The 25817-nt window shown below is 39.2% G+C and overlaps 2 protein-coding genes across 6 annotated transcripts in view; one reads left to right on the top strand and one right to left on the bottom strand.

Annotated features, from left to right (window-relative positions):
• The window catches only part of REV1 (REV1 DNA directed polymerase), a 55061-nt gene extending 37586 nt beyond the window's left edge, over window positions 1–17475 (top strand). For all 5 annotated transcript variants that reach the window (XM_059839503.1, XM_059839502.1, XM_059839504.1 and 2 more), the window contains 11 exons: window positions 278–498; window positions 1464–1636; window positions 4464–4566; window positions 6094–6250; window positions 6634–6836; window positions 8628–8861; window positions 12878–12986; window positions 14029–14240; window positions 14408–14567; window positions 15383–15485; window positions 17055–17475. In XM_059839503.1, the coding sequence (XP_059695486.1) occupies window positions 278–498; window positions 1464–1636; window positions 4464–4566; window positions 6094–6250; window positions 6634–6836; window positions 8628–8861; window positions 12878–12986; window positions 14029–14240; window positions 14408–14567; window positions 15383–15485; window positions 17055–17166 (1787 nt within the window). In that variant the 3' untranslated portion in view covers window positions 17167–17475. The remainder of the gene's footprint in view (window positions 1–277; window positions 499–1463; window positions 1637–4463; window positions 4567–6093; window positions 6251–6633; window positions 6837–8627; window positions 8862–12877; window positions 12987–14028; window positions 14241–14407; window positions 14568–15382; window positions 15486–17054) is intronic.
• Window positions 17476–19588: 2113 nt separating this feature from the next.
• Window positions 19589–25817, bottom strand: part of EIF5B (eukaryotic translation initiation factor 5B) — a 38084-nt gene continuing 31855 nt past the window's right edge. Inside the window, exons 19-24 of the mRNA XM_059839501.1 lie at window positions 24477–24608; window positions 24291–24367; window positions 24026–24190; window positions 22908–23046; window positions 22213–22374; window positions 19589–21353 (exon numbers count right to left, since the gene is read on the bottom strand). Coding sequence (XP_059695484.1) covers window positions 21246–21353; window positions 22213–22374; window positions 22908–23046; window positions 24026–24190; window positions 24291–24367; window positions 24477–24608 — 783 coding nt within the window. The 3' untranslated portion in view covers window positions 19589–21245. The remainder of the gene's footprint in view (window positions 21354–22212; window positions 22375–22907; window positions 23047–24025; window positions 24191–24290; window positions 24368–24476; window positions 24609–25817) is intronic.

Below are 25817 nucleotides of genomic sequence, written 5' to 3'. Positions count from 1 at the left end.
GACAATTTCCAAGCAGGATTCAGTCATATTTTACCCAAAAATTAACATGCTGTAGTGTGACATCTTAAACGAAATATGTGAAACAGATTAAAGATACACTGGTGATGACAGCAAAAGTTTCCATTCCATGTTTTATGTAGCAGAATTTATTTTATATATATTTATTTGTTAATTTGATATGACTTAATATGGGTTTAAAAATAAAAATTTTATGTAATCAGAACCCAGCTGGCTTTGCATTGTATAAGGTTAACAGAACTAATTGCTTTGTTGTTAGGAGTTGGCAGGACAATGGAATCTAAGCTGGCTTCTTTGGGAATTAAAACCTGTGGAGATCTGCAGTGTGCTTCAATGTCAAAACTACAAAAAGAATTTGGTCCAAAAACAGGACAAATGCTCTACAGATTTTGTCGTGGTTTGGATGACCGACCTGTTCGTACAGAAAAAGAAAGAAAATCTGTTTCAGCAGAAATCAACTATGGAATAAGGTTTACACAGGTAAATTAGACTTGCTTCTTTTTTCCAGTTACTTCTTTCACCTGTAGAAGAATCTTCTCATATTCTGATTATTTTCACTTACACTTTGATCTGTTAGAGCACCATCTTAGCCACGAAATAGAAATGAGGAAAATGAAGAAGTAGGAGACCAAACGATAAAATGGGAGGAGAGACTGCAAAATATTGGAGTGAAAAGAAGCTTGCACAAAATTAGCTGGCTATTCTGCATTCGTTATACAAGTCTGGTACAGAAAAAGAGAACTGCAGTAGGTTTGTCAGCACCTAGCATTCTCTTTCATTTAAATGCTGATTATTTGAAGATGCCAGTGCCTGAAACTATCACCAGCTGCTCCCGTCCAACATTTTTATTAGATTTTTTTACAATTACTTTTTGTTTGGGGGGGAGTGTTATTAACAAAATTGTATTTAAAAAGTAACTCGGCACTTTTTTGAGATCTTGAGTATTTATAGAAATGATAGGGAAAAAAGGGAGTTTGAAGAGACCTGACAGTGTTGTGTAGTCCAGACTTTTGCTCAAAACAGGGGAAGCTAATAAATCACACCAGTTGCTCAGCACTTTATCCAGTCTGGCATCAGAAATCTCCAAGAATGAAGACTGCAAACTTCCCTGAGCAACATGTTCCTCTGCTTGACTTTCCTCATGGTGAAAAAGATTTTTAAGTCCTATGCTTTTCATCTTCTAGGCTTGAGCTTAGGCTTGCAATTCTGTGTTGGGGTTTCTATTTTTAAAAGACTTCTTTCAACATCAGGACAGGAATCTACCATTTTGCCTTAATTAAGTGACCTACAGTGAAAACAAACCACTTGAAGTTAAGTGAGGCAATTGCTTGTGTGTCAGCTTGCTCTTTTCACTTTGTGCAATCTGGATTGTATTAACCCTTAATGATTTACTTTCAGTATTTGAAAAGTAGTAATTATCTAAACAGGTTGTTTTTCCCCTTCAGCCTAAGGAAGCAGAAGCTTTCCTTCTGAGCCTCTCAGAAGAGATCCAGCGTAGACTTGAAGCTGCTGGTATGAAGGGTAAACGATTGACCCTTAAAATTATGGTCAGAAAGGCTGGAGCACCAGTAGAGCCTGCAAAGTATGGAGGTCATGGAATCTGTGATAATATTGCCAGGTAAGTACTAGGCATGAGCACACTTCTGCAGGAGCTAAAATTTATAGGAAGACAAGACAGAAATTTCGAAGTGCCTGGTACTTTGTATATGTATAAAACTTGCACCAAAATAAGTAGAGTATTATTATCAAAACTCCTCTGTGTTTAGGTTGTACATTTGGGTTGTACATTTGTGGTGGTTATCAGTAATACATATATGCTTATGTATTGTTGGTGTACCTTTCTCCAGCTTGCTCAGTATTGGAGATGAGGGTTTTCTTAGAGTGTTTGAAGAAAACATATTTATGTCCTGCACTGTGATACACTTGCAGCAGCATTGATTTCTTTCAGTAACCAGCCTCCTATTGCTTTGTTCCTCCAAATCTTTGTTCCTTATTGATAAGCTGGATGATGTTGACTAATATTTTTTAATCTGAATATTATTTATGTACTTGCATGCTAAAAACACATGGATATAATCTAGGCATAGAGTATCATATGCTGTTTCATACAAGATTGTCATGGAACCTACATACATATATATTCTTCAGGCATACACTTCTTTATCAAAGCAGTTGTTCTTCAGTACAGGATGATCCTGGCTTTTGAGAGTCTTTCTGCTTTTCCTTCCATGTCAGGTGGTTGTAACAGACTAATCCCTCCTGAACTGGAGGGTCATTTGCTTTGTGTTGCTGGTAACAGAAGAGGTGGTGGAGTTCACAGATCACAGAATATGCTGAGTTGGAAGGGACCCGCAGGGATCATCAAGTCCAGGTGCTGGCCCTGCATAGCACCACCCACATGCCCAGGAGTTCTTTCAGTGGGTCAGAGTTCAGTAGTAAGACTTGCATGCATAGAGCCTGTCATGCTTGTGATCTTGTTACACAGAATTCAGCTGTAATTAAAGCTGAAACGACAAAATTCATGTTTCACTGTAAGAAGCTCATCACTTTCTAGAATTGGTATATATACCAAGAAGAAAATCCCTCCATCTATACTTTTGTCTTCTGGCTATCCTGAATTCTTTGACCTGAAGATTTATTCTTAACAGCCTAAGAACATATTTTAGTATTGAGTGTGCATTGAGATAGAGCTTTATTCCTCCCATATTTTAACTCTTGTCAGAGTGCTTTTTCGTGAATATATCAGTTCTTAGGACCCCTTTTCTGTGGTCAGGCATACTAATGTACACATGCCCTGAAATTTCCCTAATTCATGAAGTCTTCAGTAAGGTCAGGGGGCACCCAAGAATGGAAAATTGTTCACACATCACTAAAGTGGTTCAGATGCCAGGATTTTGTTTGGTGGCATCTCTGTTTCTGCTTCTGGCTTTCCAGTGACCTTCTCAACCCCAGTCACTCCAGGTTATGCTGTAGGTGGTGTATTTCTGTCTTTGTTAGAGCATTTCTGTTCAGCCCAGTAAAAAGCTTTTTAGCAGTGGAAGGGTAAACTCCAAAAGTTGAGTGCAAGCAAATGGATTCGATTCTCATTGTGGTCCCCCAAGTGACCAGTTTCTCTCGTCAGTTTCAGATTTTCTCTGTAGCTATAGCTCATGACTCATTTCTTGCTCCTTTATCTCACAGTTGAATGGCTTGCTATGCTTTCTTATCCTACAGGTCAAGATCCCCTAGGATAACCATAGTACTACAAAGGATTCAGACTTGAAGACACATTTAAAATCAAACTCAGTTTTTGAGATTAAGTGGTATTTTTACTGCATCTCTGAAACCCAGTCATGATAGTTCAGCACAAACCTTTTTAAAATATTTTTCTGAAATGTTGTGTACCTTTAGTGAGATTGATCTCCTTTTTCTTAAGAATACTAACATGTAAAGCTTAAGGAGATCTTAATATTCTTCACAGTCTGAGGGTTTTTTGTTTTCATATTGGCAGAACTAGACCTTTCCAAAGAGCACTTGGCTGTTCATGGTGGTTTCTGACAGATTGAAAAGCAGAGTAACACCATCAAAGTGTTTAGTAAGTAGTCAGGATGGCACCCTGTCAAAACATCAAACTTCATTTTGCTGATAGAGCCCGCTCTATCAAAGCTAAAACCGCATCATTTATTTCAGTGAGAAGATTTTACATCACTCATATGCATTTGATGAGCCACTTGAATTTTGTCAAAGGTTAGGCCATTAGAGAATCCAGAGCTGTCCGAGCACTGCTGCTGCCCTGCCATACTCTCAAATGGTAATCTGTAAAACTCACAGCCAGATTATTTTGTGAGTCTTGTTGCAAAAAATTGCCCATAGCTTAAGATAATTTGAAATGTTGTTTAAAGTTAATTGCCATTAATTTGAATACCTTGTTGCTTGTAATCCACATGCACATGCCTACATCTGCTTCCCCTCTGAGTTCCTTTTGAAACTCTTGCTTAAAACAATTGACAACTGAAATAATACTGAACAAACTTTCTGTGAATCAAGGTTGAGTGGAAATGCAGGAGTGTGTTTTTGTGCAAACTGTAAACTTCTTGTGAAACTTTTGGTCTGGCTTCAGTGGATTGCATGTGTGTGTATATGTGTATGAATATTTGTGTGTATATGTGTGTGTGTGTATATATATATATATATATCCTAAATTTGAGTTTTTAATGTGTGGACTGCACACTAAGAATGTTCAGTTAGTAAGTATTCTGCTTTTCTTACTTTTTCTGTAGATGATGCTTCGTTTTAACTACCTTTAAAAAGAAACCACAGAACAAATAAAAAGTGTTCAGTTTCTATATGCCAAGAAATTATCATCTGTCTTTCTTTCAGGTCCTCTCTGGAACAAATACAGAATTTTTGACTTCAGGATTTGTGAAACAGTTTCCTTTTTAACCATGCTTGTTTGTTCTTTTTAGGACTGTGACTTTAGACCATGCAACAGACAGTGCAAAAGTAATTGGGAAGGAAACTCTGAACATGTTTCACACAATGAAGCTGAACATATCCGATATGCGAGGGGTGAGTTAATGGGAAAACTGAAATTCATTCTCTTTATCAACTTATTTCTGTCTGTTGTGGATTTTCAGTTCCCTCTAGTAGATGATAACCAAACTTAAGCAAAAGTGTAGGTAATATAAAGCTTATGTAAATTAGTGTATGCAATTGTATTATGTTTTATAACCTTTGAAAAACATGGTTACAAAGCCATAAATGTAAAAAAATTAATTTTTTTGTGGTATAAATTAATGCACAACTTTAAACATCCTGAGATGGTGAAGTAAGTCTATATCTTCTACAGTTCCATCAGCATGTGTAAGTTTTATTTTGTCTTGGAATTTTCTGTAAACTTTTGCCATACATTAATTGTGTAACTAATATAAACTAATATATAACTGTTTATAATGAGATAAAAGGAGCTTTTGTTCTAGACTGCAAGTCTTAGAGCAAGAAAAGTTACCAGCCCATGTTTTGGCCTTTATTTCAAAGTGGTTTTCTGGCTCTTTTGATTCATGGCTTATTTTAGAACTCCTGCTCATCTCAGAGGTTTTGTCATAGCAATGTGACCCCACAATGCTGCTATTTTGACATCAGCCATTTGTTACAATAGAACACAGAGGATTTCTAAAACAAACCTGCATTAATTCCTCATCTGGATATAGAAGTAGGTTTTGATTCACAATGTTGCCTTGCAAAGTCAGCTCCCTGGCTTGGAGTTGAGGAAATATTTAATTTAAATGTCATATCCCATTATTGCAACTAAAAAGGTGTTAATAAACAAAATCCTTATTATGTAATTATAGAAGAAAACCTGGTGGAGATGTATACAGTAGCTCCTTCATGCTTTCTGAGTCCCATATGCAACTTTTTCTAAGCGTCAGGTTTTTTCTTTAAAATTATGGAGGATTAGGCAATAAACTCATACAGTGCACCAGGGCATTCTTATGACACGTTTTGAACCACTGCTGATTTGGTATTTAAAAGTTAAATGAAAATCTAGGATGTCTTGAAAAATGAGGAATACCTCATCTAAACAAGACTACTTCTGCCAAAGTAATTTCATCCAATGAGACTTTGCAAAACCAGTGTTTACAAGTGAAACACTAGTATTTTTCTCATTTGTAGACTGAAGTGATGCATTTAGTATAGATTGTCCTTGGGGAAAAGCATTGCTGGGTAGCCAGATTTAATACTAACCATATTCTTGTCATCAGTATTTCTGTATTTGTTAATGTCTAAGAAATTTCATAAAAAACACATTGCTTCATGATCCTGTTGACAGCACTTTTTTATATCAGAAGTTAAGATGTTAGTACCTTTGTAATTTCTTAGTTGTTGGGTTATGGTGGGTAATTCTGGGATTTGTTTGATATGTTTTTAGTGGCTGTTTATGTGTATTTCAATATATTTTTATTTGTCCTCCCCCCACACACAACAGGCAGTCACTTCCAAAGAAGGAAATGTTGTTAGGATATAATTACCTATTTTAAAATTAATTTTATGTATTTCAAACTTTATTAAATGAATGCATTTATGTTTTGGATTTAGGTTGGAATTCAGGTACAGCAGCTAGTTCCCATCAGTAAAACAACTTCAGCTCTCTCAACAGTACAGTCTGGCCATTTACCTGGTGGATCACATTCAGTTATTGATCTTTTTCATGTTCAGAAAGCAAAAAAGCACTCAGAGGAAGACCCTAAGGAAGGTCAGTAAGCTTTGTACTTGGCTTGTGTGATAGTGATCTGTTCTGAAGGACCCTAATATAGATCACCTTTTGGAATACTTATTCAATATTATACCAGTGTAAATTATGCAAATTATAAAATTTCTGAGAGTTGGGTTTGCTGCTGCAAATGAAAATGCTGCTAATAAAACTTTGTATAGGATTAGTCCAATAAGGTTTTTTTGGGTAAAGTTTTTTAGTTAATAGTAACAGAGGATACTTTGAAATAAAAAGTGTTATGATGGTGCTACGTATTACATAAACTCTTCAAGTAATGCTAGAAAATACCTTTTACTGCATCTTGAATCTTCAGAGTATTTTTAACTATTAGATGATCACTCTGTATTTTGTTTCCATATGTATAGTATTTGTGGCTGCTATGGACCTTGAAATATCTTCTAATTCAAGAACTTGCACTTTCCTTCCATCTCGTGGTACCAATGTCACAGCTAGTCTCAATTCTAATGCCAACAACACCGAGTCTGCTGTCAAGTGGAATGGTGTGCATTCTCCTGTCAGTGTAAAATCCAGGCTCAATTTGAGTATTGAGGTTCCATCTGCTTCCCAGGTAAACCTGAGAATATGAAACATCTACAGTGTATTGTAATAACTTGGGATTGTCTGTCTTATTTGGACAGACCCAAAAGGAGCTCTTTTTAAATAAAAAGAGTTCTAGTAAAGTATAGTACACAGTAAGTAATTCTTAATGATGCAAAAATATATTGCCTTAATAAATAATGTTAAAGTTAGGATGCACACTTAATATTTGTACAGGATACCACTATTTAGATGAGAGGAGGACAATCTTTATTTAAGTCGAATATTTCTGTGAGATTTGGGGATTATTTTTTTTTAGGTGTGTTTTAACAAAGGGACAACCTTCATTATTTCTGCCCCACATGCTGTTCAAGTAGACTCTGTTAGAAGGGTCTGCTATAAAACAGCTGCACAGACTTCTGCAGGTATTTTAGATATAAGCAGACTTAGTTGCTCTTCTGTAAAGATCTGTCATTTAAATGTCTGTCATTTAAATCTGTAAAAGTATTTCTGTGGATTTTTAACAGCTTTCTCAAATATTTACCCATTTTAAGAAGCAAATTATGCTTTTGGCAGGAAACGTGTTCCTATAATGCAATATCCAATCCAGCTCAGGATCTAAAAGTAACTTGACTGAACAGTGAGAAGCTCTGTACATTCAGATGCTGCCATAGGAGGAATATGTATAAACAAGTGAAAAATGCACTAGCTGTTCAGCAAAGTTCCTACTTTGGTGGCCTTATGGCACAATCTCTTTCTTTCTGCTTTTAATCATATTATAATATGGAATGTAATAAAACATTCAGGGCTGGGAAGGATTGGTGAGAGTTAGTGCCACACCACTTTTTGTATACTGTACTAGGAAAGTAACAGCAGTCCTGGGTATTTTACACCCAAGATTCCCAGGAAATTATTATAGAGTTACATATGCAGCAAATTTGGAATGAGTGAATAAAACAGAACATGGAAGAGTAACTGAAGTGATTAACAATACAGACAGCTTTCATCAAAACCTCTCAGTTTCCAAGTAGATTTTCATAGATATTTGTGGTTCTTCTCTGTAAATCCAGAATCTGGTCATAAGCTCCAAGTTTTCTTCTTAAAGGTAAAAGATAAACTATTCTAACACAGCTATGAAGCCTTACTCAGCAGAACTTAGAGGCAAACGTTGGCTTTTCTCTACATAATTTTATTCAAATTTTACTAGTGAGAAAAAGGATGCTGCACATCTGCTTGTCAGTTGTATTCATTCAGTCACTTGTGCAGCTGTCATTGTACACAGCAACTTTGGGACACTGAGAGGCTATCTCAGTTGTTTCAAGTGAATAACTGATAGTGAGTAAAAACCTATTTCATCATCCAACTCTGGCAAGTCTGACTATGCAAGCATTCATAATACCAGTAAAGTAAATCAGTAACATGCACCCTAGAACCATATAAAGAAAGAAATTAATTGCTTACAGCTTTGTGCTGGACACCAGTTTAGTATTCATATCAACCTGTTGCCTGTATAATTTGAACTCAGAATTCAGGTTACTTTACCATTAGGTGGCTGTAGAGGAAACCCTGTCTATGTTTTTTGGTAAGAAGTGTGATCATTATGACAAGATAAAACTGGGCATTCCTATTTACTGAGCTGCTTAGTCTTAAATGATATTTACTGCTGCAGAGTGTAACTCTCTGGTTCCTAAGGATGTTTGCATACGCAGGGTAATATGTAGGGGATTTTGTAAAATTCAGGGACTGTATAACTAATGTTCTGACTAAAATAGCTCTGTTACCTATTCCTTGGAAAAATCTAAAAACTTTTATGTACTTGTAGCTAGATAAGTCTGTGCTAGAAGCTCTGCCACCTGATCTGCGAGAGCAAGTGGAGCAAATATGCACCATTCAGCAAGGAGAGAGTTACAGAGAGAGCAAAAAAGAGCCAATAAATGGATGTAACACTGCACTTCTGTCACAACCAGTTGGAACAGTGCTTTTACAAATACCAGAGCTCCAAGAACCAAATACCAATATGGGAATCAATGTAATAGCCTTGCCAGCTTTCTCACAGGTAGGATGTTTGCATGGCATCAATAAACAATGACTTTTCATCTACAGGAAGTTAGAAGCTCTGTCTTGAGACAGCTTTAACTGGAACCTGTGACTTCCCACAGTCAATCATTCATGGTCCTTTAATGTCTTTTAAAAGTCTGTTTTTAAATGTTACATTATCTGTCAGAAATGTAGTATGGTAATATTTATTGAAGATTATAGTCATCAGTCTGCCTATGTTTTTGCTGTTGTTTAATGTAAAACCCCCTCATATATGGTCTGCTTTGCAATCCAGTCTGTAAAGAGGTTTTTTTAATATTGCAGCTGAGTTACACTGAACCATAAGTCTTGAAGCAGTCCTAAAATCTGCTTAGCTAAGTCACAGGAGACTCTGTTTAAGAGTGTGTTCTGATGGGGTAAAGCCAGCCTCTGCTAGATTCTTCTGTAGATGTGTTTGTTTGTATCCCATTCCTGAGAGAAGGACAGCCATGGCTAAAGGTTGTGCATATCTCCATAGTTTTTTAAATACATAGCATGTCAGGATGAGGAAAGAACAAAGATGTTTGTCAAAACAGGGACCTGAAAGGGCAGCAGGGAACAATAAGGGTGCTTCTGATGTTAGTCTGCTCTTCAGTCCAAGATGATGCTGAAAAAATGTAGTTGAAAAATTAAAAAGAAAAAAAAATTAAAAATCAAAGGTTGGGTTACCCAGAGATACACTATCTTGCATTGCATCATTTAAAATGGAGCAGTGTTTTTATTTTTCTGTTTCATTGCACCTTTGCTGTTCTCAAATGAACTAATACCTCTTAATCACATTTATAGAGATTAGTTGCTGTTTCTAATGCATAATTTTGCTTAGCTGACAAAAATATCCAGAGAAAATAATGTAGAAATTCCACCAAATAGTTAATGCATAATTGTTATTTTAAAAAAATGTGTAGTCTATTCTTTTACTAAAATTTCCTCACCTTGATTCAAGTTCATTGGTTCAGAAACAGTTGTGTCAGTTTTTGTTCCTGAACTGCAAAGTTTGGTTTTCCCTATGGATTAGTGGGCAGACATATCTGAGTACTCTCTGCCCCAGCTGTTTCAAATTTTGCAGTTACATCTGTCCATAACCAGGATGTGTGTTAAATTAGGCTGTGCTCTGAAGTGCACCCCTCCACACTTGGCTTGCCATTCAGTACTGTTTTTCAGAGTAAATGGTAACTGCATATGGCTTTCTATAAAAATTCCTTTTCGTTTGTTTGTTTGTTTTATCTATTAATTAGGTAGTTTAAAATTGATTGTTATTTTTTAAAACAGCATTACTTTTTGAAGTTTTCCTAAAAAAACTAGTGTGCACTCGTTTTTTGCACTGTTTTTTCTGTCTCTCTCTACTAATGTATTTTGTGACCCAGTTACTTGATCCAAAAATGCAACTTAGTAGAGCAGCCTTTTTGTTTGAAGATGTAGTTCAAGAAGAATGGAGTACTTCTTATTTATTTGTCAAGGATATCCATACTATCTATTTGAGAGTGCCTTATGCTCATACTCTAATTTTTTTCCTGAAAGCCATTCAGCTTTCTTTATTGGCAAAAAGAGGACTAATATTTAAAATGTACATTTTCTGAGTCAGGTCCAAGTTTAATACCTAGAATAGTATGGTTGAAAAGCTTCCTGTAGGCTTCGTGGAAAAAAAAAAAAGGCTAAACCCAGCTCATTAATACAGGAGGATTTTTTTCTGTGTTAAAATCAAACATGAACTTAATTCAAAAATACTATCTTACTCTAAATATAGTTTGAAACATTTTTTTTTCAAGTCTTTGTGGTAGTGTATATGCTCTGACTGCACACAGACATTTAAATCTATTTTGTGGCCCATGAAGCAGTGAAATGAGTAGTAATAGATTTTGGGTATAGAAATAGTGCCAACCACTCCAAAATGAGTACTTTATCTACATCAGATGTAGATTATGCTCTGCCATCTTTTTATAGCTTAATGTTTGTTTTGCAGCTCTTCATTCCTTTTGTCTGAGCTGAGTTTTATGATCAGCTGCAAAGCTAATTGGCTGACAGTGATTTATTCATTAGAAAACATGTGGAAAATTTCCTTTGTTAGGTAAAGTTCTCCTGTGAAAGGAATCCAGATAAGTTGCATTCCTTTCCATCAGTTGCTGAAGTAATCTTATAATTTAGAATAGCTGTATATCTCTGTAGCCTGGATCCTGCAGAAGTGTAGGATGCAAAACATGAAGATTACAAATGCCTAGAAATGAATGACATTTGTAATAATGGTGTTAATTAATTAGTTGTGGCAAGTTTTCATTTAATCCTTACAGTGTCTTCACATGGTACAGATTCCTCCTAAGGAAATTGATATAAGCCCATCAGAAATACTGATAACTGTATGCTGAGGTCACCCGTAACTCTGTAAAACCAAGGTTCTCCAGAATGTGAAAGCTTTCAGATACCTGTATGACAGTGTTAGGACATTGTACAATCAGTTACCTGAAACTCCAGTTATATTGGAGAATTCATGTGAATTCAGCTGGTGGCTCCTCTAATTGAATTTTTCCATGTTACACTCTGAGAGGACAGTGATGGGGGAATAACAAAAATGCGTCATGTACTGTATTATTTCTGCATTTATCAAGTGGTGTACACAAAAAAACAGTGTCAATTCAGAGCATTCCATGTCTTGAATACCTTACCAGACAGCACTAAACTTTTTTAAAAAGTTTTATGAAGTAAAATTTGTATTTAAAAAGATACATTACACCCGTGATGTAATTGGATGCATTCCACTATAGTGCTTTGTTCTGCACAATGTATATGGTAACTGAGGTCACAGCTGTTCCTGTTTCCTCCTTCAATTAGTGCATATGCTGTGGTGAAAAATTGGTGTTACTCATGGAGTTCTGAAAAAGGAACAAACTTGTGCTAAATTGATGAATTCTAACCTGTAAGAGCACATTCATGTTTATGATCTGTATTATTTAGACATCATGTGTGTGAATAGGACATTGTACCTCCTTGTCATAGCATACATGTTTTGGTTTAAAAAAAAGAAATCTATTGAAAATAAGAGATAAATTTTAATTCCTTTGCAGATTGACATGCAATAAATACAGTATCTCAGATAATGATAGAAATTACCTTGTATTCTTAGGACAGTAATTGTAGTTTTGACCAATTTTTTGTTGTTTCTGCTCATCTCTGAATTCTACCAGTGAAATGAAGGGCCCTCTCCCACTGACAGATTTAATCCACTAAACAATAGCTTTGCTTTGAATTAGATTTTGAAGATTATGAGCTGAAAACACTGTTCAGTTGTAATGGGAAGCTCCAAATACAAGATGAGTCTGTCACTGATGTGCTACTTCAGACACGCAATGAGAAAAAAATAACTGATAATACAAGAAATTTTATTTTGTCCATATGAGTGTGTCTGGCAATTGGCATCATATTATTTCCTATCTAGAATCTGAGTCCTTGGGACAGTTGCAAGTAACTGTGCTCTTATCAGTCAAGCAAGTGGTGGACAACTGTGGGAGAAAGAGATTAAACCCTTTTATGCTAGTTCAAAATACAACATAGCTGGACTTGGATTTTCCTGTCCTTAAAGAACTGAGACCATTTCTGAGAATATTCTGAGTTATATAGCAGCTTGCAGGAAGTAGAAGTATCAAAAGAAAAGGAGGAACAAAAATCTGATGGTCACAATGTTGGTGTTTTGAAATTTGAAGGGAGTGCTCTCTGGGTTAGGCTTAATCCTGCTCTTAACGCAGCTGTACTGACTATCAGTAGGTGGGTAAAAATGATAGTAATATGCTCATAATAGTAATTTTAGTAAATAGAGTAATATTAAATGTGTGTTTTGTTGTTTTTACAAAGAAAATGTACAATGTGTTTTACAGTATTTGAGTTATATCTCCTTTGTTTTTGCTTGGCATAAAATGTAAATGCCTTTCTCATGTGAGTGACCTAGAAAGAAGCAAACGGTTCTGCTCACTGCTGAAATAATCAAATGAATCTTTTGTTACTGTCCAGGTGGACCCTGAGGTTTTTTCTGCACTACCTGCTGAGTTGCAAGCAGAGCTGAAAGATGCCTATGATCAAAGGCAGAAGCAATCAGAGCAGCAGCCTGCTAACACTTTAGGTGAGAATGTGTAGTTGTGCAGTACTCTCCTGATGCAGGAGTTGTTTGCTATCTAAACAGCTATACAGCCCTAAGTTACAAACTGGAAAACGTAACCAAAGCTTCTCTGAAGATGCTGGGTTGGACTGAATTTCTGTATTTATTTTTGACAGACTGTCAGTTACAACCAGCTGTGGTTTCAGTTTGCAAACAGGTGCCCAGCTTTACTCAAATGGGTAATTAATTCAATTCATGGGGACTGTGGCACTAAGCTTCCCCACATCCATATGTTTGCCATATGGAATCCAAACTTGATGTGTCTTCTGATTTAAAGTATTGCACTTTCTTAAGTTAGTTAAACTCTTTTCAGGGAGCATTCTCGTGGTTCCATGAAACCCATAGCCCTGGCAAGGTTTTGGGGCAGCTAGAGATAGATATACTGCATCTCACTGAATGTCTGATAGTCAGCTGGGTTTACTCTGAGCTGATCATCCAGGTCTCCTTTTTATAATCAGTAGAAAGAAATAAGACTGATTCCCTATGAACATGCTTTGTCATAAAAATAGGTTGTAAATGTTATTGGCTTGATTGCCAGTTAAACACTGCACTGTAATTATAATCACACCCTGATTTCATAGCCAGTGGACTAATGCAGATATGTTAGAATGATGGAATGAGAGAGAGATTTCCTTCGTAAGCTGTGATAAAAGCATTGTGGGGGCTTTACACTGCTGGCTTGCCACTAGCACTGGTGGCACTGTGCTCTGACTGAGGTGAGGCAATTTGTCCAGTAGATTCAGATTTCACCAGCTGCTTCATGTGAGCATTCAAGTACTGAAATGCTCACATTTAAAAGCTTATGAATAGCTGAATGTCCTGTGTACACTGAAAGTCTAACAGTGCTTTTCAGATCTGAAATGGTGTGTACGTTAAAGTTGCTTTATCTAGGCTGTGTTTTCTCAAGCTATTATTAGATTTTTGTGGGAGATACAGAGTCTCTCTTTCTGTGGAAAAGTATTAAATTTTAAATGTATCAATCATTGACTATTCCTGTGTTTTTCAGTGTCAAAAAATCCATTCCTACACCTGAAGCATACAACTATGAAAAATAAGAAAAAAATACGGAAAAAAAATCCAGTCAGTCCTGTGAAAAAGATTCAGAGTCCTTTGAAAAACAAACTTATTGGTAGTCCTGCAAAAAACATGCCAGCTACATCTGGAAGCCCACAGAAGCTAATAGATGGCTTCTTGAAACAAGAAGGAACAGCTGCTCAGGTACTTTTAAGACGAACAGCATTAGGTAAAGCTGTATCTGCTTCTTTAGACTGAGTGCAGGTTGCTATTTTTCTTTACTGGATTCTTGACTGACACTTACCTCTGTATGTATATGGTGTTGCCATATTTGTCAGACTGAGCATTATCCAATTCCATGTTTGGAACAGGCAGAAGCAGTTCCATCAACTTCGGATTCTGCAGGCCCATCAGCTCTGCAGACGGAGCAGCAGCCGGGCTCCTTCAGGCCACAGGCCCCAAACCTCGCTGGAGCTGTGGAATTCAACGATGTGAAGACATTGTTGAAAGAGTGGATCACAACTATCTCAGGTGAGGGATGTCACACTGGGTGATCTTGCTGTGCATCACAAAGAAAACTGCTCTGAGTAGGCTTTTTGTACTTTCTTTCTCCTTCACTCTTCCTTATGCTGCTTATTTTTTACAATACTCTTGAAGTCTTGCTGCCTTGGCAGTCTTGGAAGAACTTGATTCTTTCTGCCAGTTATTACTCTGTGGCTTTGCCAGTTCCTCTTGCTTAACATCATGAAAAGTAACATGATCCTTCTTCAAGCCATGTGTCTGGCCATTGTCCTATGCCTCAATGTTACTTGTGTCTGAGGTTTACTGAATTTTTCCAACATATTACAACTGCCAAATGAAAGTTCTTGAAAAGGAATTAATTTCTTCTGTGAAGATCTCTTCTTAGAGTCAGAGGAGTGCAGGGTTTGGGGTTTTGTCAAAATAAATGCTGGGAAGAACACTAGATAAAAAAAACCTGTGCAACTGTGACACTTGCTAAATTGTGATTTGAATTAGGTCAAACAAATAGCAACTCCTTAAAACCTTGGGAAATTTGACCTGCCTGCCCTGGACATTATTCTCCTTAGAGTTTCAAAACAGCCATTGCATTCTAAAACTCAATCTCTTTTCCCATTGGTTACTGCTAGATTTGCTGTCAGTTGTTCTTACTGAAAAAAAAAAAGTCTACAAGACAAGTATTTCAGCACTCTGAGAATACAGAAATTGTCAGGTTGGCCCGTGATATGCTGCAGAATTTCTTTCTATTGTATTCCCATTATTCTGTGATTATATTTTAAGTATACTTAGAGTAAAGACCTCATTTTTTAATTTTTTTTTAATTGCAGATCCTATGGAAGAAGACATTCTACAGGTTGTGAAATACTGTACTGATCTAATAGAAGAAAAAGACTTGGAAAAGTTAGATCTGGTTGTCAAGTACATGAAAAGGTAACTTAATTGCTAGTATTTGTGAACTTTGGACTATTTTTGTTAGAATTTGTACACTAGATGCTGCACTGTGAGCCCGTTAACCCATTAGACATTCCAGTGCTGAGTGGTTTTAACCTTGAATACTGAGGTTAAGGGAAGGAGTTGGAGTGTTAAAATAGGTAATTGGTGAAAAAATAAGAGTAATATTTAGTAGTAATTCATAGAATCTCAGAATGGCTTGGGTTGAAAGGGACCCTAAAGATCACCCAGGGCCAACTCCCCTCTCATGGTCAGGGACTTCTTCCACTAGACCAGGTTGCTCAGAGCTCCATCCAGCCTGGCCTTGAACATTTCCAAGGATGGGGAATCCACAGCTTTTCTGGGAACAATTTCTAGACAAAGATTGTAGTTTTCATCAGCATTGTCCCTTTTCTTCATCCTGTTTTTGTTCGTTTTTTCATGGTATCTCTCGACCTGATTTCTTTCTCTTGCTGTGTACGGATTCTGTCTCACCTCCAGCCTTTAAATGCATTCCTGTTACTTTGTTATTGTGCTCCTATTGCTCTTGCCATGAGTTTATGAGGTTTTAATCCATTTATGACTTGCTTACTAACTAAAGCTTAACCACAGAGCTCATCTTTCTAGGTTTTAGATCTGCAAATATGTTTCACAAATTGAATCAACACCAAAAAGACTACAGAAGTGTAGGGAGATCACTGGGTTTTGTATTATATGACATCTTTAGGCCTTGGGAAATGCAGAATACACAGTGCAATGAACTGTTTCATGAAATCTGTATAGTAAATTCTTTATAAAATTCTTCAGAATTGTCAGAATGTCCCATTCCTGGTCCCTGTGTGTTGGATCTGCACCACTGATGGCAGTGTGTCTCCCCAGAGCGTTCACACTTAGCCATGTGGTACTGATGTTACACCCTCCAAAGCTCTGAGTGTAGGAACCCTCTGCTCTCCTGCAGTACAGGGATCTAGAAGGGACACTGAGAGTGCAGAGCTGCTCTTTTTTCCTTGGGCAGTTCCTTCATTTGCTTCTTGTAGCTGCTGATCATAAAAGTAACTCACATCATAGGGGGAATTCATAGTTCTCCGTGGATTTTGGTTTTAGCAATAAATATAAAAAATAAAAAATTAATATATATAAAAAATTAGATAATGCCCCAAACCCTATTATTTAAATGTGTTGATTGCACTTGGCATTTGTTGGAAATAGAGAAATAGCATCTTTGTGTTGGGATGAGGAAGTAAAGATCAGGATTCAGAAGCTTGCCATTTCTGTTCTTCAGTATGCAGTTGGTGGAAGGTCACCCACCACTTAATTCACAGGCTCACACCACTGTCAGATGCCAGCATTCACAAGCTGCTGTGACACTGCTCACACCAGGAATTCCTGCTGTTAAATAAGGCTTGGTGTGTTTAAGTAGAGAGGCAGGGCTTTACCAGGACTGAATCAAAATTCCATTCGTGGGGAACCGTTGTGATCTTGTTTTCCAGTGTGAAGACCAAAAGTGATTGTAAAAAGGACTGGTTCTGTAATGGTGATTTTCAGCCTCTTCTTCCTTTTCCCCCTCAGGTTAATGCAGTCATCTGTGGAATCAGTTTGGAATATGGCATTTGACTTCATTCTTGACAATGTTCAGGTAGTTTTACAACAAACTTACGGAAGCACATTAAAAGTTATCTGAACTTGTAGTAAAGAGCTTGATGAGAGCCTGGAGCTCTCTGCTAGCTGTGCCATAAGTGCTTGTGAGGTATTTGCAAAGTGCATGATAGTAATGCCCTGAGTTTTTATAATTTCAAATTTCTTTTTAAACAACAAAGTGTTTTGTACATTTCTTTTCAGAAAGTGCCAAATTTGTCAGTATTGCATGTAAATAATTGTGTTAAAATTCTTTTATTGTAGTATAGAATCTATTTACAAAATGTTTGTTTATAAAGTTTTATGGATTTTTACAGTGAAGTGTTTACAGTTGTTTAATAAAGAACTGTATGTATATTTTTGTACTGATTCTATTTTGTGATGCTTCAGTTTGAATATAGCAAACCCCTTTTACTAAAGCTGCAGCTTTGATTCATTTCACAAAGTTTTACACAGTGGTACTGCCTCAACACATGGAGGAGGCTGCTGTACGGGCACATGGCCACTTTTTGTTTCTTCTTTGCTAACTTTATTACAGATTTTAAGCTGAGGGAAGAATATTAGTTCATTTTCAGTTTCATCCTTCAAAGATTCAAGCCAGGGTGGCCCAGCCACTCCTGAAGCACACAGACTGTCTGTCTGACCTTGGGTGTCCTGTCGCCTCTGACGTGCTTCTGGAGGAAGGCAAGTCACCCCAAAGTAGCACTGTGAAGGAGGAGAGGAGTAGCCAACATGGAGCATTGGTCAAGCCTGCATCTGTCCTCTGCATTGCTCCTACTCAAGATAGAGCCACATCTAAAACAGCACCGTTCTCCCCAGCCTGTGGCACGCATTTCCTTCGTGCAGCATAACAAAATAGGTTGTAGGGAGCAGCTGAGACAAAATAAACCATCCCATCACTGAGTCCCTGCTTGGGGGTGAGCTTGCGTCCCTGCAGTTCATGTTTTGGGCAAGTCTGCTTTTTGCAGGTGTGCACCAGCCTCGCACAGTTGTACTTGGCCCAATACGTTGAACAAGGCTGTTCAGGGACCTGGAGAGAATGAAGAGCACTTGACAAAAACCAAGTTGGTAAGAAAGACCTCTGCTATAGAAATGATGGGAGGAGGTGAGAAGTATCCCACATAATGCTGGGCATAGAATTGAGAGCAGAAATGCAAGCTGGAGCAGTATTTGCACCACTAGCTTAAATGGAAGCACCTTGCTTAGCACAGGGCAGGAGCTGCTGCTGGAGAGCAGCTGCAGCTGCCAGTACAGCTGGGGCAGAGAAAGCTGTGTGGTACATCCCTGGCTGCAGCACAGCTTACAGCAGTGGCAGCAGGGTTTTAGCTTTAGGCTGTGACCTTGGCTTCCTCCTTCCATACACTGGGAGAGGTACCAACATCTACAGCCAGGTGACAGATGAGGGAAGCCATGTCAATTTCCTTGACTTCAGTATGGCTTTTTGTTAAATCTCTTGTACCATTCTCAAGGAGAAGCTGGTGAAGAACAGGCTGGAGAGAGAGAAGTTTACTGAAAACTGGGCGTGGAGGTCAGTGGTACAAAGTCCTGTTAAGGGCCAGGCCCAAGTGTCACCCAGAGCCAGTACCAGGTCCAGTCCTATTCATCCCCTTTGTAAAGGACCTGGGCGATGGGGCGGTGCAACCTCAGCATGTTTCTGATGGCACAGGGTGAGGGTGGCGCTGGGAACCTCATGAACTTCAGCACAGAGGTGCCAGGTTCTTATCCCAGGGAGGGAGGGCCAGCTCTGCAGTAAGGCCTGGGGCTCAGCCCAGCAGACGCAGCTGCCAGGCTGCAGGAGGAAGATCCCTAGGAGTCAAGGCATGAGCTTGTTCCCTCTGCTCAGCACTGGTGAGAGGCAGCTGCAGTGCTGAGCCCAGTGCTGGGCCCCTTGGTAGGAGAGAGGCACAGAGCAACTCTCAAGCACAGGCCCCAGTGGTGCCGCTGGGAGTGGAGCTTCTCCCACAGCACGAGGAGGGCTGAGACAGCAGGGACCTTGAGCAGGCTGGGGAAGTCTGATCCATGTGAATAAACACCTGATGGTGCTCATTTCCTTGCATCCAGTCATTGATACAAGTCTCAAGAGAGATGGACATTGTCTGAGCCAAGACCTCTCAAGTTTCCATTAGTTTCTGGGTTGGGTCTTTTGCAGCCCCTTCAGTTCCTGCTTTTGAAGCTGCATTTTTCTCTTCACCTTGGTTTAGAAAAATCAGCACATCAGCTGCTCACATCAAGGCAGGTACTGCTGAAACTCAAGCAGGTATTTTACCAGTCGGGTTTCAGGTACAGCCCGGTTTTGGAACTGGCACTCAGACAGATGTACAATTGGCATCTTTAAAAAGACTCAGTATTTATTAACTGTCAGGCTAGTTTAAGTTCCACAGCAGGACCCTGTCAAAGGAGTGTATCTGTTTCCCAGAGTTTTCACCTATGGATTTGAGGGAACAAAGAAGAATACGTTGACCACACTCTTTTGACATCTGTGTTCTTAAGAACTTTTTATTAGTGTAGTTTTCATGATTGCATAGTTTGCAAAAGAAAATTTTAACAATTAAATGCAGTCTCCTTCCTCTGATCACTGTGTTCACCCACTGATGGGAAGTTGCACCACACACCAACCATAGTGAAAAGGTACTTTTCAATGGCAAGTTTAAAATCTAACAAAAAAAAAAAATCCAGAAAGTTAAATTCCATTTGCAAAGGAGGTGAGTTACTAAATGTTCCTTTGTAATGGAGTTCACATAGTCTCAATCATAACATTCAGATTTTTCCAACAAAAAAAAGTAATCCAAATGACAGAAGAAATCTGATCAAACTGCGTGTTGAATGTTAAACTCTTTTAAGTATCTTAAATGCTAAAAATCTCAGCTGCATAAACAATCCTCCATTTTGTTTCAGCTTGTGCTTCTGAAGAATGTTTGTTTTGCTCCCATCAGCATGAGCTGAGTTACGCAGAGACAGCCTCAGAAAGAATACATTAAGCTGTCATCCCAGGCAGGGAGGCAGAGGGGAAGGGGAGTAGGAGAATGCTGGGATTGCAGACTGACTCCTGGTCATCACGAACATCCACGCTGGAGCTGCTTCAATTCCGCGCTGTCAGGTGGCTCCACAGCTGTGATGCAGCATCCAAAGTCACAGCTCCGGGCCGGCAGCTGGTGGCAGGTGCTCGCACCCTGAGCAGCAGCTGCAGAAGAGATGCCTGCTCTGACCTCCACGGGAGCTTGCCGTGCTAAACACCTGGCCTGCCCCTCCCGTGCCTCGGGAACGCTGGCGTCACCACCTTGAGCACACAGGAAGTGCATTCTGAGGAGGAAGTGCCTTTGCTGGAACAGCCTCCAGCCTTTTGCCAAGCAGAGGGAGGCAAGAGGGTCCCTGCCTGGCCTTTCCACATTTGCCACAGCCCATGAAGTGAAATTTGGATTACCGAAGCAAACTGTAAAACAAATGGGCTGCTATGTCCATCTCCTTTATTTGTGGCTCTGCATTATAATGATTACAGGTTGACCTCCATGAACTGTACAAGCAGTAAAAGGTGGGCAGCTATGCTTTTACAACATTGTTTCACACAAAGCAAATACAGAGATACCCAATTGCCTAATTTTCTATTTAAAAAAACTATAGGCACAAAGCAGAAGAATGTTGGAAAAGAAAGTCAAGGAAAGAGGTATGCATAAATAAAGAAGTATTTCTTACATCAAAAATGTCCCGAGAATCACAAAGTCTGCAGAAGCTTGGTTAATCAAATACTGCAGTACTGCTCTCATCAGTATAAAAGTGAAAGAGCTTTAGTTCTGTAATAAAAATTCAATTTATTTTATTTTGGAGAGAAGGAGGGAAAAAGAGTGGAAGGAAGGTGTAAGAGAGGGAAGGGCAAACTTTAAAACAGCAGCCAGTATTAGGAAGGGTAGTAGGAGAGGTGAACAGGCACATTGGAACCATGGGAACATGTAAATTGACCACTGTCAAACCAGTGTAAATTTCTTGGTTTCTCATGGAAAACATTTTATCCACATATTTTCCTCCCAAACATATATCCAACACTGTCTTCAATACAGGACTTTGTTGGTAACTTTTTTAGTAACAGGAAGAGTGCGTTTATTCCTGCCTCCCCATTGCTGTAAAAGTTATCTAGATGATTTCAAACACTTTCTTCAGTTCTACTATAAGCTGCCAGTCAGACTTCTGCATCTCATCCCTGAACCAGTCCTTCAGAGCATCGATGGACTGACGGCTGATCTGTAACACACGAGACAAACCCATCAGAAACACGCAGGAATTGACAACAGCACACTGGAAACAGTTATTCTGAAGGAAGGGCAGTCTCCACACCAGGTAAACTCATTCTAAGCCCCTATTTGCTACTGGTCAGCTGAATGACCAAACCTATTTGTTTCCCTTCATTTCTCCTCACACCACATCCCTTATCCGGTCTAGAGGGGCTGCAGCTGGACAGACCATCCCACACTTTATGCAGTAAGGCAAGAACTGGAGAGGTCTCCTGCTTCCACCAGGGCCTAGAGGATGAGCAACCCCAGCCTGTCCCTATTCCAGCCCCTACTGGCCCTTCATTTGTGGGCACACGCCCCTGGCACGTGTGTGGCAGGAGGTGTCCTATGACCTGGTGACTAAAGCCGTTGGGAAGGTGGAGAGCTGTGGCTTTACTTCCTACAGCAAAAAGATGAAGCAAAGGATCATCTCCTCATTCCAGCACAGTGCCCCACAGTCAGAGCAACTGGAGGATTGCTATTTGTTGTGCAATTTCAAGCACAGGCTGTGGTGCCCTGGGGGACTGCTGAGCTCTGTGTACAAACAGTTGGCAAATAGTGAGTGTGGCATTTTGCCCTCTCAGGTGCTTTGAACTGCAAAGTTTTTGCAGCCACAGCACCTCCTTCCTTAGGCCTCTGCAGGGGCCTACAGACCTCAAACCACAGCTCCAGAGACCTGGGCTGCACAATGCCGCACACACTCTCCCAAGTGAAAGTCAGTCTGTGACAGAAGGCTCCTCCCCTGGTTTTGAGGCTTTATGCTACGTTTTCACTTCAAGCAAGCTGCCACTCTGCCCTAAGCCCTCTCCACAAACAGAGGTTGCTCTTACCTTGCTGACGAGGATGTCTGTTGCTTCAAAATGTCGTCCATACATTTTAGGTGATTCCCCAGGAATAGGTTCTATTTTAACACAAACTTCTTGGCCTTTCTTTGCAACATCCACTGGTTTGTGGTTTATTTCAATACTTGTGACTATTCCAATTTCAACAAACTGTAATACAATGAAGCAGCTGTAACACATCCACCAAACCCCTGTGCATGCACCCTTCTGTAAACTCCTGTTTGTAGGCACAGACTTGCTGCAGGAAGCGCGGCACTGGCAGAGCTGCCGCCTCAGCACAAGCCAAACGTACAGCACAGCAAGTGCTCCATCCTGAAAAGAGCAGGGACACCAACCTCCCACAGCTCATTTGGGATACCAACTGGTTAGCCCTTAAAGTGTCAAGAGTTGGTTCTCCTTTTTTAGCTACCAGGTAGGACAATTTTGCCCATTACTCCATACCACAGCACAGAACTGGCAGGTGCCCTCCAGCCACTTCCTGTGCCCTGCTCCAGGGCTCAACTCTTCTGGCAAAGTGCAGTGAGATATTTGAGCACCAGAAGACAGACTTGATCTGCAAGTTTGACCCTCATCTTCCAGCAGCAATATGTGCACTGAGGAAAAGCATGCAAGCACTCTAAGGTGCATCATCCCAGGAGCTACCAGCTGGATCAAACATGCAGTGGGAAGAGGCCCTTACTTACATTTTTGCTAGGTACACACATGGGAGTCCCCTGCTTCACCTGGCCGGCCTCAACCACAACACCCATCACTATTGGGTCACGAGAGTTGAAAATGAACTGAGGGAGTATTTTCAACTTGCATGGAAACACTGCTATATGCCTGGAAGGTGACAAGAAAAGGCACTTTGAAAGACACATCCACTGTTCCAGTGTATCATTAACAGTTCTGCCTTCTCCCACACTTCTTGGGCATTCATTCTAGGATTGTTACTTGGAGAAAAGCAAGAAAAAAAACTCTTTTCCAGTCTTGCTAATTCTAGTCCATACTTGTTCTTCAAGAACTACAGGGAGCAATAATCATTCATGCCTGGTATGGATTTTAATTTGACAGGCTTGAGTGCTCAACCTAGACCAAGACCAAAGGAGTAGTAATTTTACAGTGTAATTATAGCCTCACAAGGACACAGGAATAGAAATATTGTTGCCTGAACTCCAGAATGTCAAGGGTTTTTTTTTGCCAAGTGAACAAATACATTTAAAAGCTGAGATAAACAAACTCAAGTTGGGATCAATATTAAACAAAACACATTTTCATTTATTTTGACTGTCCTTATTTTACTGAAGGCCACCCAATGACACAATTCCAAAAATTAATTTTGGGTCCCTATAAATCCTTGAATAATTAAATATTCATGTTACTGCAGTCAGAATTAAGCCCTCTACACTGGGATCACATGAATATGAAACAATAGAATCCAAATCCTTTTAGTTTTGTTTTTTGAACTCTGCAAGACTAACCCATCTGCTACAATCTAGGAAGAGAAGCCAAGTACAGAAAGCAAACTGTAATAAAAACACTCCATATTATACAACAGTTCTAGCTGAATCCTGTATCTGCTGCAGAGCTTTCACAGCTCTCACCCTACTAGGCCTAATCCCAAACTAAACAATTAGACTGGAGCACTGAATTCTTGAAAACTATCAATTTATTGTCCTAACATCTTCCTCCTCTCCTCCCTTTCCATCAGAACCATATGCTAAGTAATAAGGAAACAAGTAGTTAAATACAGCTTCATTTATACTAGAATAAGAGAGACACTTATTTGAGAAACATCCAGAAGACAATTGCTCATACTTACTTGAATTCCTCTTGTTTCTGTTTTTTGTAATCTTGTCTATATTTTGTGAAGGCATCAAATAAGTGATAAATTATTTCAGCACTAAAGATCCGAACTCCTAAGCTATCAGCCATCTCCTGTGCGTCCCGTTCAATCCTCACATCGAATGCCAGAATGACGGCGTACCTGCAGGGAACAGCCAGCCCAGCAGTTCAGCAGGCTCCCCACAGAGCCAGAGCAGCCTGCAGCACCACTGCACATTTATCAGCACAGCAAAGGTACTTACTGTGGGTCATGCTCCAACATAACTGATGCCTTCATAACATCTTTTTTATGGACAGGACCTATATTAATTCCTGAATACTGTTGAAGAAAGCCACAAAAATCAAGTCACTAATCTCTGAGTGAAAAGGAAACATTTACTGACTAAACACAGAATCAATGGCATCAGACAAAGCACAGTAGTACTTACTGGCACTTCTGATGTTTTAAGAAATTCAAGTAATGCCTCTAAAGAGCCTAAAGTAGAAGCCTGGACATAAACACCTTTCTCTTCTAATTTGATTGCATTCAGTGTTTGCTTCAGTTCATGTATTAGTTCATCCTTTAGGAAAAAAAAAAAAAAAAGGAGAGAAAAAGCCAGTTTTAGTTCTCTTGCTATTTATGCCTCAGGGTACAAAATCTTCCTGTTCATGAGCTGCTGAAAACAGGCAACAGCCATGGTGATAGGTCCCAAGTGACAGAGCTGCAGTGTAAATCAAACACAGCCTGTGAGATACTGGAGGTTTCCGGCATTAGAAAAGCCTGAGCTGAACTAGACCCGAGGATTTTCTAGGAAGATGATCATATAAAACTGAGCAGATGCCCACCTTCAGAGCTGGTAACATTTCTCTGCAGACTACACATCGCTTTCCCCAGCAGTACGAGTTTCTGCTGGCAAGGCTGAGCAAACACATGGCCCACATTGTGTGGCAATGCCTTCGGCTGCCTGGGGATCAATGACAAAAGCTGACACCTAAACCCATGAGCTGGAAAGGATCCTGAACATTTATTAGGCCTGAGTACCAAACAGGATGCAAGAGCAGCAAACCCAATTTGTTGCTTTTAGAGAAGTGAAAAAACCACATTTTTTAGAGCCCATGCCTTCTAACCTCAAACACTAAAGTCTCTTCCTCTGGCAGATGAATGGGTTTTGCCTTTGACTTTTAGCCACTGTATCTACAACCAGTAGTACACTTGAAGTAAATACTTGTATAGACCCAGCAACAAGGTCTGCGTTTGGACATCCCAAAAGTTTAACCTCCCTTCAAAGGCACAAATAAGTAGACAGAAGACTAAAGGAAGACTATGATTAAAAGTAAATTAGCAACATGTAAATTGGCAACATGTCAATTAAAAGTAAATTAGCAAACTAACTTCCTGCCTTTGGAGAAGCAAAACGAAGCAGTTTTGAGTTAAGGATAGTTACATCCTTTCCTCTACCATTTTTAACATATAAGTCACAAAATAAATTTATTGCAAAAGTCTTAAATTAGCTTTGCAATTAGGAGAGTTTGCAGAACTCCACTAGTAGATATGTACCTACTATAATCTGATTGGAATATATCCATAATTTACTGCAAATACCAAATCAGTAATTAACAGAGTCAAACTATGCCATGATACTTGTTTTCAAACCTTATTCTAGCAGCACAGACACCCCAGCAAAATATCAGGGAAAAAAATAATGGTCAAGATACTAAAAACATCACACCACCAAAGCTTCACGAGGGCACAAAACATGTTACTGGAACAGTTTTTAAAACAACCAAAA

The sequence above is a fragment of the Haemorhous mexicanus genome, chromosome 2 (genome assembly GCF_027477595.1).
Source record: "Haemorhous mexicanus isolate bHaeMex1 chromosome 2, bHaeMex1.pri, whole genome shotgun sequence".
In the NCBI taxonomy this organism is placed as follows: Eukaryota; Metazoa; Chordata; class Aves; order Passeriformes; family Fringillidae; genus Haemorhous; species Haemorhous mexicanus.
This window is presented reverse-complemented; position numbering and strand designations above follow the sequence as displayed.